Source organism: Bombina bombina, chromosome 7 (assembly GCF_027579735.1).
Source record: "Bombina bombina isolate aBomBom1 chromosome 7, aBomBom1.pri, whole genome shotgun sequence".
Lineage (NCBI taxonomy): Eukaryota > Metazoa > Chordata > Amphibia > Anura > Bombinatoridae > Bombina > Bombina bombina.
Genome location: NC_069505.1, coordinates 333,293,213 through 333,304,218, shown reverse-complemented (window position 1 = coordinate 333,304,218; position 11,006 = coordinate 333,293,213). Strand labels below are relative to the sequence as shown.

The following is an 11,006-nucleotide window of genomic DNA, read 5'->3' as shown; positions in this document are numbered from 1 at the left end:
GCACTGATAAATTGTATATAAGGTAGCTTCCTCCAAGACGTATGATGTTAGCTCGAAGGAAGCTACTGTGCATGAGTACTAATGAGCACTTTAGAAAGTGAATAGTTCTACTGGTCGACTCCTGGTTAGCTGTGCCTTGAAACAACAAAAAAAGGTGACATCTGGGTGGTTGGAGCACCCTGCCAAACGGCGTTTAAAAATTAATTTAAAAAAATAAAGACACAAATGTTAAAGGAACACGCAATTCAAAATTAGACTTTCATAATTTAGATATAGCAGGCAATTTAAACAACATTCCTATTTGCTTCCAGTAACATACTGTGCACATTATTTTTATGTTTACACTTTTTGAGTCCCCAGCTGCTACGTAGCATGTGCAAGAATTCATAGCGTATATGTATATGTATTTGTGATTGGCTCATAGTTGTCACATGATGCAGGGTTAGCGGAAATACAGGGAGTGCAGAATTATTAGGCAAGTTGTATTTTTGAGGATTAATTTTATTATTGAACAACAACCATGTTCTCAATGAACCCAAAAAACTCATTAATATCAAAGCTGAATAGTTTTGGAAGTAGTTTTTAGTTTGTTTTTAGTTATAGCTATTTTAGGGGGATATCTGTGTGTGCAGGTGACTATTACTGTGCATAATTATTAGGCAACTTAACAAAAAACAAATATATACCCATTTCAATTATTTATTTTTACCAGTGAAACCAATATAACATCTCAACATTCACAAATATACATTTCTGACATTCAAAAACAAAACAAAAACAAATCAGTGACCAATATAGCCACCTTTCTTTGCAAGGACACTCAAAAGCCTGCCATCCATGGATTCTGTCAGTGTTTTGATCTGTTCACCATCAACATTGCGTGCAGCAGCAACCACAGCCTCCCAGACACTGTTCAGAGAGGTGTACTGTTTTCCCTCCTTGTAAATCTCACATTTGATGATGGACCACAGGTTCTCAATGGGGTTCAGATCAGGTGAACAAGGAGGCCATGTCATTAGATTTTCTTCTTTTATACCCTTTCTTGCCAGCCACGCTGTGGAGTACTTGGACGCGTGTGATGGAGCATTGTCCTGCATGAAAATAATGTTTTTCTTGAAGGATGCAGACTTCTTTCTGTACCACTGCTTGAAGAAGGTGTCTTCCAGAAACTGGCAGTAGGACTGGGAGTTGAGCTTGACTCCATCCTCAACCCGAAAAGGCCCCACAAGCTCATCTTTGATGATACCAGCCCAAACCAGTACTCCACCTCCACCTTACTGGCGTCTGAGTCGGACTGGAGCTCTCTGCCCTTTACCAATCCAGCCACGGGCCCATCCATCTGGCCCATCAAGACTCACTCTCATTTCATCAGTCCATAAAACCTTAGAAAAATCAGTCTTGAGATATTTCTTGGCCCAGTCTTGACGTTCCAGCTTGTGTGTCTTGTTCAGTGGTGGTCGTCTTTCAGCCTTTCTTACCTTGGCCATGTCTCTGAGTATTGCACACCTTGTGCTTTTGGTAACTCCAGTGATGTTGCAGCTCTGAAATATGGCCAAACTGGTGGCAAGTGGCATCTTGGCAGCTGCACGCTTGACTTTTCTCAGTTCATGGGCAGTTATTTTGCGCCTTGGTTTTTCCACACGCTTCTTGCGACCCTGTTGACTATTTTGAATGAAACGCTTGATTGTTCGATGGTCACGCTTCAGAAGCTTTGCAATTTTAAGAGTGCTGCATCCCTCTGCAAGATATCTCACTATTTTTTACTTTTCTGAGCCTGTCAAGTCCTTCTTTTGACCCATTTTGCCAAAGGAAAGGAAGTTGCCTAATAATTATGCACACCTGATATAGGGTGTTGATGCCATTAGACCACACCCCTTCTCATTACAGAGATGCACATCACCTAATATGCTTAATTGGTAGTAGGCTTTCGAGCCTATACAGCTTGGAGTAAGACAACATGCATAAAGAGGATGATGTGGTCAAAATACTAATTTGCCTAATAATTCTGCACTCCCTGTAGACATAATTTTGAAATTTGTCAGAAAAAAAAATCTACTAGTCATTTGAAGTTCAGACTAAGGGGTATATTTATCATAGTGCGAGCGGACATGATACGATGTCGCGTATCTTGTCCGCTGCACATCGATAAATGCCGACAGCATACATTGTCGGCATTTATCATTGCACCAGCAGTTCTTGTGAACTGTTGGTGCAATGCCGCCCCCTGCAGATTTGTGGCCAATCGGCCGCTAGCAGGGGGTGTCAATCAACCTGATCGTATTCAATCAGGTTGATTTCTGTCCACGGCCTCAGAGCAGGAGTACAAGTTATGAAGCAGCGGTCTTTAGACCGCTGCTTCATAACTTCTGTTTCCGGCGAGCGTTCAGGAGCTTGATAAATCGGCCCCTAAGTGCTACTGCATTGTCTTTTTATCATGGAGTTGTTGCTTATGCAAATCTACCGTATTTACTAGTCCTGTACTAAAAATTTAAAGGCCATTATATTGCATATGCTTTTAACTAATGTTATATGGAAAAATAATTTTCACATTTACTGTCCCTTGAATCATTGCTATTTCATGTAGATTATAGAAAATAAGGCATTGCAATCCATTTAAAGTTTGCCCATGTGTATTGTTTAATGAGATAATTGGAGTAAATTAGAAAGTTGCTTAAAATTGCCTGCTCTATGTGAATCATGAAAGTTTAATTTTGACTTGAGTGTCCCTTTAAAGGGACATGAAACCCAAAATTGTTCTTTCATGCTTCAGATAGAGAATACAACTTTTAAAAACGTTTGCACTTTACTTATATTATTACATTTGTTTCCTTCTCTTGTTATTCTTTGTTGAATATATATCTAGATAGGAAAATAAATATTATAAATAGAGGTGCGCTAGAACAGAAGATATCATACACTCCCCTAGAAAGACAATATCCCGACTAAATTGCCTTAAAGTAACAGTAGATGAGAAAAAAAGAGGGGTTAAGGGAAGGCACTAAGATATCTAGATAGGTTGCATGCACATGGCTATAGCACTACTTTACAGGAACAAGTGTTGCCATCTAGTGCTTTTTCTAATGTACAACATGGTGGCAAAATTGCTTTCTTATAGTACTGCAGACACGTGCACACTCCTGAGCATTCCTTCCTCTTTTTCAACAAAGGACATTTTGATAGTAGAAGTAAATTAGAAAGTTGTGTTAAAGGACCAGTCAATAGATTTGCATAATCAACAAATGCATGATAAAAAGACAATGCACTAGCACTTATGTATGCACTATACACATATGTATCAAGGTCTGGTGGACCTGATCCGACACTGCGGATCAGGTCCGCCAGACCTCGCTGAATAGGGCGAGCAATACGCTCGCCGTATTCAGCATTGCACCAGCAGCTCACAAGAGCTGCTGGTGCAATGCCGCCCCCTGCAGACTCACGACCAATCGGCCGCCAGCAGGGGGGTGTCAATCAACCCAATCGTACTCGATCGGGTTGTATTGTGGCGATGTCTGTCCGCCTGCTCAGAGCAGGCGGACAAGTTATGGAGCAGCGGTCTTTGCTTCATAACTGCTGTTTCTGGCGAGTCTGAAGACTCGCCAGAAACAGGGGCCATCGAGCTCCATACAGAGCTTGTTAAATAGAGCCCATAGTCTGAACTTCAAATGAGTAGTAGATTTTTTTTAAATAAATTGAAGTTATGTCTCTTTCCACTCCCCCTGTATCATGTGACAGCCATCAGCCAATCACAAATGCATACACGTATCACGTGACAGCCATCAGCCAATCACAAATGCATATACGTATATACTGTGAATTTTTGCACATGCTCAGTAGGAGCTGGTGACTCAAAAGGTGTAAATATAAAAAGACTGTGCACATTTTGTTAATGGAAGTAAATTGGAAAGTTGTTTAAAATTGCTGCTCTATCTGAATCATGAAGTTTAATTTTGACTTGAGTGTCCCTTTAAATGGCATGTTTTATCTGAATCATGAAAGAAAAAGTTTGGGTTTTATGTCCTTTTAATAAAGTGTGTATATCTATCTATCTATATATCTATCTATATATCTATCTCTATATATATATATATATATATATATATATATATATATATATATATATATATATAGATATATTGTACTAAAATACCATGATATATATAGAAATATGTGTTTGTGAATAAATAGAACATATTCTTCTATGGGAAGAACATTGTAATGTGAAATATTCATATTTCATTTCGGGTTAGCGCACTTGTCTAAACGTGCAAGTGTGTTATTTTTCTTTTTTTTTTGTTCTCTATTGAAATCTATGGGGGAATACGTTAACGTGTTTGAATATTCAATGTTCGACTTATTACGTGCGTCAGGTTAGCGCACATGCAAAAATATTTTACTTTCTACTACCCGATGCGCACAAAAGATTCTGTCTAGCGTGTGAGCAGCAGCGATAAATTGCGCTCCACTCATAATCTAGCCCATAAAAACACATATGTAGAGCTAATGACAAGAGTGTAGCAAACCAGCCACCAGTTAAATCCCAGCAGTGCATTCCTGTGTCTACTTAGGTATGTTTTTCAACAAAGGATACCAGAAAAACGTGGTACATTAGATAATAGAAGCAAATGGAAAAGTCGCTTTTTATGCTCTGTCTAAATCATGGAAGATTCATTTTGACTTTTATGCCCCTTACCATATGCACAAGTATGTGTACAAACTTGTAACAGTAAAAAAATATGTACAGATAGTCAAAATAGCACATTTGAAAAAGGTGTTTGAAATAGATAAAACCAAATAACATGCAACATATTTTTTTCTGTTAGATTGTAATAACGTTGGGGAAGTTTATGCAGAATAGGGGTATACTCAGTACTAAAAAATAAAAAATATAAAAAAAAGTGTTGATTTGGTATGGTTTCAAATTTCAAACACTGTTAAAGGGACATTGTACACTATTCCTTTGCATAAATGTTTTGTAGATGATCCATTTATATAGCCCCTTTGTGGGTGTTTTTGTAAAAATGTATAGCTTTACTTATTTTTAACAACATTGTGCTGATTTTCAGACTCCTAACCAAGCCCCAATGATTTATATGTATACTGATGTCTACAGACTCCAGCTTGCTCCTGTTTAAAGGGGCAGTTTAGTCAAAATTAAACTTTCATGATTCAGATAGGGCATGTAATTTTAAACAACTTTCCAATTTACTTCTATTATCTAATTTGCTCAATTCTTTAGATATCCTTTGTTGAATAAATAGCAATGCACATGTGTGAGCCAATCACACAAGGCCTTTATGTGCAGCCACCAATCAGCAGCTACTGAGCATATCTAGATATGCTTTTCAGCAAGTGATATCAAGAGAATGAAGCAAATGAGATAATAGACGTAAATTAGAAAGTTGTTTAAAATGACATGCTCTTTCTAAATCGCGAAAGAAAAAATTTGAGTTTCATATCCCTTTAAGTAAAGGGGAGGAGGGTGTGTTTGCTATTTCTGCTTTCCCAACCCCTTTCAGTGCGTGTCCAAGCCTAACCTCATTAACGGTGCTAAATTGGGGGCTTCTAATTACATTTTTAAAAGGTTTTATACTGGATTTTATATCAATATCTGTGCATATTCTTATTTACATGTAGTTATAAGAAAATTGGTGTATACTGTCCCTTTAAATTGCTGCACAGATCCTCTAAAGCAATGGAAGGGATCACAATTTGTTCTCAATATATTTAATTATATAATTATTATTTTTTTATATTGATATGTTTACTAATATATTTTAACAAATCTTTTGATTTCCAACAGGACCAGAATTGCGTTTGAAGTAAAATTGCAGAAAACCAGCAGATCAACAGATTTCCGAGTACCACAATCAATATGTACTATGTTTAACGTTATGGTTGATGCCAAAGCACAGTCTACAAAACTCTGCAGTATGGAAATGGGTCAAGAGGTAACACTCATTAAACATTTCTGCAACTGCAGAACATTTTGTGAGAAAATAAAACTATACATTTATTTTTTAACACCAAGATAATGAAAATATAATTACTCAATTTTTCTGTTACACATTAAATGGACATTCTGCTATAATAAAATGTTCTAAAATGTTTGCAAATTCACAGTTTAACTTTGCCAAAGGGTTGAAAACATAGGTAAAGTACCAGGAAGCTCAAAAAAATTCCCCACTAGTGTCCATGCTGCCTTAAAGGGACAGTGTCCAGTAAAATGGGATTCTCCTTAATATGTTTACAATTAATTGTTATACCAGCTGCAGTGTTTCAAATATATGTAAAAATGTTCCTTTATGTATAATTTTGTGTATGAAATAGCTATTTCTGCTAACTGAAACCACAACCCAATAAACTGGGTTGATTGTGTAGGGAGAGAATTCCTAATTGCGTTATCTATCTAATTATTTACACAATGTCCTTCTTTATTACTGCTCACTCAAAGGCCAGTACTTAGGGGTCGATTCTCTAAAACTCTCTGGGCTGGTGATATTCTATAAGAATGCTTACCAGCCCTTCTATTTCCCTGGTGGAATTCAATAAAGCCACTTTTACCCTGAAAACAGGGTGTCTCGTTAAGGGGCATATACTGCATTTTTGTATGGAGGAGATGCATACATTGCAAAAGTACACAATAAAATCTGTAATTTAAAAATCATTCAAAGCGACAAATTGAACCATTCACATGAAAATATGCAGGAAAAAATGGTATTTTATCAAAATGTAAAACTTGTATGTAAATTACACAGGAATAAATCGTATTAAATATGCACAACGTAAATCGTAATTTAAGTGTACTGGATTTGCAAAAAAAAATAAATAGAAATTCGTACTTATAAGTACAAAATACAAACCATATTTGTTTTTGAGAAAATGGGCTGAATATGGGATTTCCACTGGCGTATATTAATCGGTCTCTTAAATCCCAGCGTAATTCTGTAAAAAAATTTGCACTGCAGATCAGTTCTTTCTCGCCAGTAAGAAGGTGTAGAGATTTTCTCAAAACACTCAAAATACTTAGGGCCAGATTACAAAAGAAGTGCAAATTAACGTTCCCCCTTGATCGCTAATTGCGCTAGAATTAAGATTTTTGTGTTCGTCCAGTTGCATTTATATTATGAGTTAAACATAAACTGTTTTCACTCTCGAGGCAACCCAACAAGCGAAAAAAAAACGAAGTTAGAATATCGCGTGCGCGTTCACATACCCACCCCATAGAAGTCGATGGAGACAAAAAGTGGGGGGAAAACTTAACACCTCACTTTCGCACAAACCTGATTGCATATTCTCATTTGCGCTAACCCGACATGAAAAAAATGAATATAAAAAAAAAATATGAACAGATTAAAAGGGCGTAAATATTAGAGTGCATTGTCCATTTAAGTAAAAGATAAATGTAACATCAAGTAGGTCAAAAATGAATAGGGCGTATAAAATATGTATAAAATATAATCCAATTGATTCAACATTCAAATATGTTTTGTGAGATGCACGAAAATAGCAAACTATGGGACTCTGGAGTCTGCTGCCATATCCAAATATACAGGTTTGTTGACTATTAGCTATATCTTGGATGCGCCTACTTTATTGTCGCACTTGTGACCTCAATTTCCTACACCGACCAAAGGGAGATCGGTCAAAGACAGCGGCAATCAGCCTCTCCTAACCTTTGAAATTGGTCAATACCGTTAGGTGAATGGGGCATGGCGAGCTCCTCTAGTTCTCAGATAGAGTTGTACAGATTTATTACCTTGATAAGGAGACGGGTCTGAGACCAAGATTGATTGCCGGTTTTACTCTGCTGTAGAAGTAAATCCCTATATAATCCTAATCCCACTTATGATCTGCATTACATTACTACTCCTGAACAGGAGACTTTAAAATGACATTAAACTACTGGGTACAACTACAGTACCATGGTTACTATGCATCATGGGATTGTTTTTCCTCCTGTACCCAAAGCTCTCTTATTTTAACTCATTACAGAATCCAGTTGGTAAAGCTCTGCTTTTTATACTGGGCACCGCCATCTTGTAGCTCGAGTACTGTTGCGTCCTGTGATCATAGCAGTGCATTTTCACGGATCTGCTTTTTGACATTTTTACCTTTCACCTTAGTTTAGCTCACATAATAGGGAGCAAAATTGTAACATTTTGGGCAGTTTTTCCACACATTTTTAAAGTTAAATAACAAATATAAGCTCCAAGATAGAAACGCCCAGTGTGAAGATGCAGAGCATCACTTACTGATAGTTGTAAGGGATTAAAATAAGAGAACTGTAGGCACGGTAGGAAACACCATAGCATAGTGAGTAGTAACCATTCTATTGTAGTTGTACTCATCAGTTTAATGCCCCTTTAATCAGGAGCAACACATACATGTAACATGGCATTTCCATGCACTCGGGTGGGTTGAATTAGCACATGTGTACACAGTATACATGTGAGCAATAATAATAGATAGATACAGTCTATCTATATATCTATCTAACTATCTATATAAAACAGAGACTCAAAAAGCGCTGCCCCCTAATCTGCCACCCTAGGCAAGTGCCTTGTTTCCCTAGTCCAAAATTTCCCCCTGATTTAACGAGACTAAACTGTTGTGCACAACTGCAATAAAGGTGCAGAGTTGGACTGTGCACTAGGCTAATTTATCAAACGTCTCACTAGTCCCAATAACTCTCAAAATGAGAAAGATAGCAATGTAAAAAACAGAAAGCAAGTGGGAGTGCTACAATTGCCAAAGGTAAATAAATGTAAATGATTTATTTTTCAAAAAAGCCCTCATGCAGAGAGAAACGCGTTGGTTTTGAGGCAGTCTCTTTTAGACTATCATGAAGCAGTGAAGTGCATCTAAGTGTGAATTTCTTGCAAATATTCTATCCTGGAACCTACTTTTACACTTACTTAAGAACCAGAGTTCAATACCGGGAGAAACAGTCAAAAAAAGAAAGAAAATACATCTTTGTATTTGCCATCAGGCATGCTGTTTGCATTAAGAGCGGATGGTCCTTTTATCCTAATTCTCCTACCCTTGAGAACAGCTTTACCCTGGGCGAACAAGTTCAACCTCTGACCCCTCGCTACTTACACTACTCTGAAGATCTAACCAGTTACTTTGTTGCGGTCTACATGGTCACTTAATTACCCACTAAACTGTGTTAGGCCGGTCTGTTCCTACACGTAACCTGACTTTGTACCAACACCTCTCTGGTGCCGTTTGAAACGGATCTGGACATTGGGATTAACCATATCCCCCACTCATTATATACACTGAGAGTACATTTATGCACGCATACACTGCTGCAGGCTACTAGCCCTGTTTTATACTGTCTTATATTATTGCTATATCGGAGACGTCCGATTTAATTTTATATTCATTTTTATATAATTTTACGATAAGATTATTTGAGAATAAATAGTTGTTGAATTTATTTTCTGAATTTGGGCAAATTTAATTTACATTTATTTACTTTTGGCAATTATAGCGCTCCCACAACTACAATAACACAGATACTACTCACCATATTTATTTTTTTCCCTCCTGTGTCTGCTGCTCTCTACAAGGATGTTCTATTATTTTAACCGCTTACTGGCGCTGCTTGGTCAAGCTCCATATTTTTATACTAGACACTGCCATATTAAAGGGACAGTCAACACCAGAACTTTTGTTGTTTAAAAAGAAAGATAATCCCTTTATTACTCATTCCCCAGTTTTGCATAACCAACACTGTGATAGAAATACACTTTTTACCTCTGTGATTACCTTGTATCTAAGCCTCTGGAAACTGCCCCCTTATTTCAGTTCTTTTGACAGACATCCATTTTAGCCAATCAGTGCTCACTCCTGGGTAACTTCACATGCATGAGCTCAATGTTATCTATATGAAACTCATGAACTAATGCCCTCTAGTGGTCAAAATGCATTCAGATTAGAGGCAGTCTTCAAGGTCTAAGAAATTAGCATATGAACCTCCTAGTTTTAGCTTTCAACTAAGAATACCAAGAAAACAAAGCAAAATTGGTAATAAAAGTAAATTGGAAAGTTGTTTAAAATTACATTTCCTATTTAAATCATGAAAGTTTTTTTTTTACTTGACTGTCCCTTTAAAGCTTAGGTATTCTTACACTCTGTGACAGGAGAAGTGCACATTTACAAATTGATACATGTAATGTGCACTTCAGGTTTGCTTGTATGATACAGAGCCAATAGCTTTACTTTTTGGCTGCTCTCCTCTATTTTATTTATATTGCCTTTTTTTTACATATTTGATGTAACTTTTAAACTATGTATAAAAACTGCAAAAATGTAATTGCACAAGAACATAATTTTGTACTCTTGTGTAACGTTTCCCGCGCACGGCCAATCACACGTGGGCAGGAGCTGTCAATCTCCCAGGTCGGACGAGACCGGGGAGATTGAAATTCGCAACTTAAGACACCTTAAACTGCTGCTTGGTAAATCAACCCCTTTGTGTTTGCTAAATACATATAAAGAATGAATAAAAACATTTTATTTGGGACCATACATTGTTTAATTGTATGGACTGTTTAGAATCTTAGCAATATCCTTGCAGCCCTTAAAGAGACATGAAACCCAAACATTTTCTTTCATGGTTCTTATAGAGCAGGCAATTTTAATAGTCTTTCCAATTTACTTTTATTTTTTGTATATCTTTTGTTAAAAAGCATACCTAGGTAGGCTCAGAGGAGTGCATTACTGTAAGCTACCTGCTGATTGGTGGCTGCACTCATATGCCTGTTGTCATTGGCTCAACTGATGTGTTCAGTTAGCTCTCAGTAGCGCATTGTTGTGCAGTCAACAAAGGATAGCAAGAAAATGAAGGACATTTGATAATAGAAATAAATTGAAAAGTTGCTTCAGATGATATGCTCCATCTAAACCATGAAAGGGACAGTATACACTCATTTTCATATAACTGCATGTAATAGACACTACTATAAAGAATAAGATGCACAGATACTGATATAGAA

General features: G+C 37.0%; 1 protein-coding gene across 7 annotated transcripts in view; it reads left to right on the top strand.

The window, feature by feature from the left end:
• Positions 1–11,006, top strand: part of CADPS (calcium dependent secretion activator) — a 943,138-nt gene that overhangs the window by 774,778 nt on the left and 157,354 nt on the right. For all 7 annotated transcript variants that reach the window (XM_053720994.1, XM_053720992.1, XM_053720993.1 and 4 more), the window contains one exon: positions 5,804–5,951. In XM_053720994.1, the coding sequence (XP_053576969.1) occupies positions 5,804–5,951 (148 nt within the window). The remainder of the gene's footprint in view (positions 1–5,803; positions 5,952–11,006) is intronic.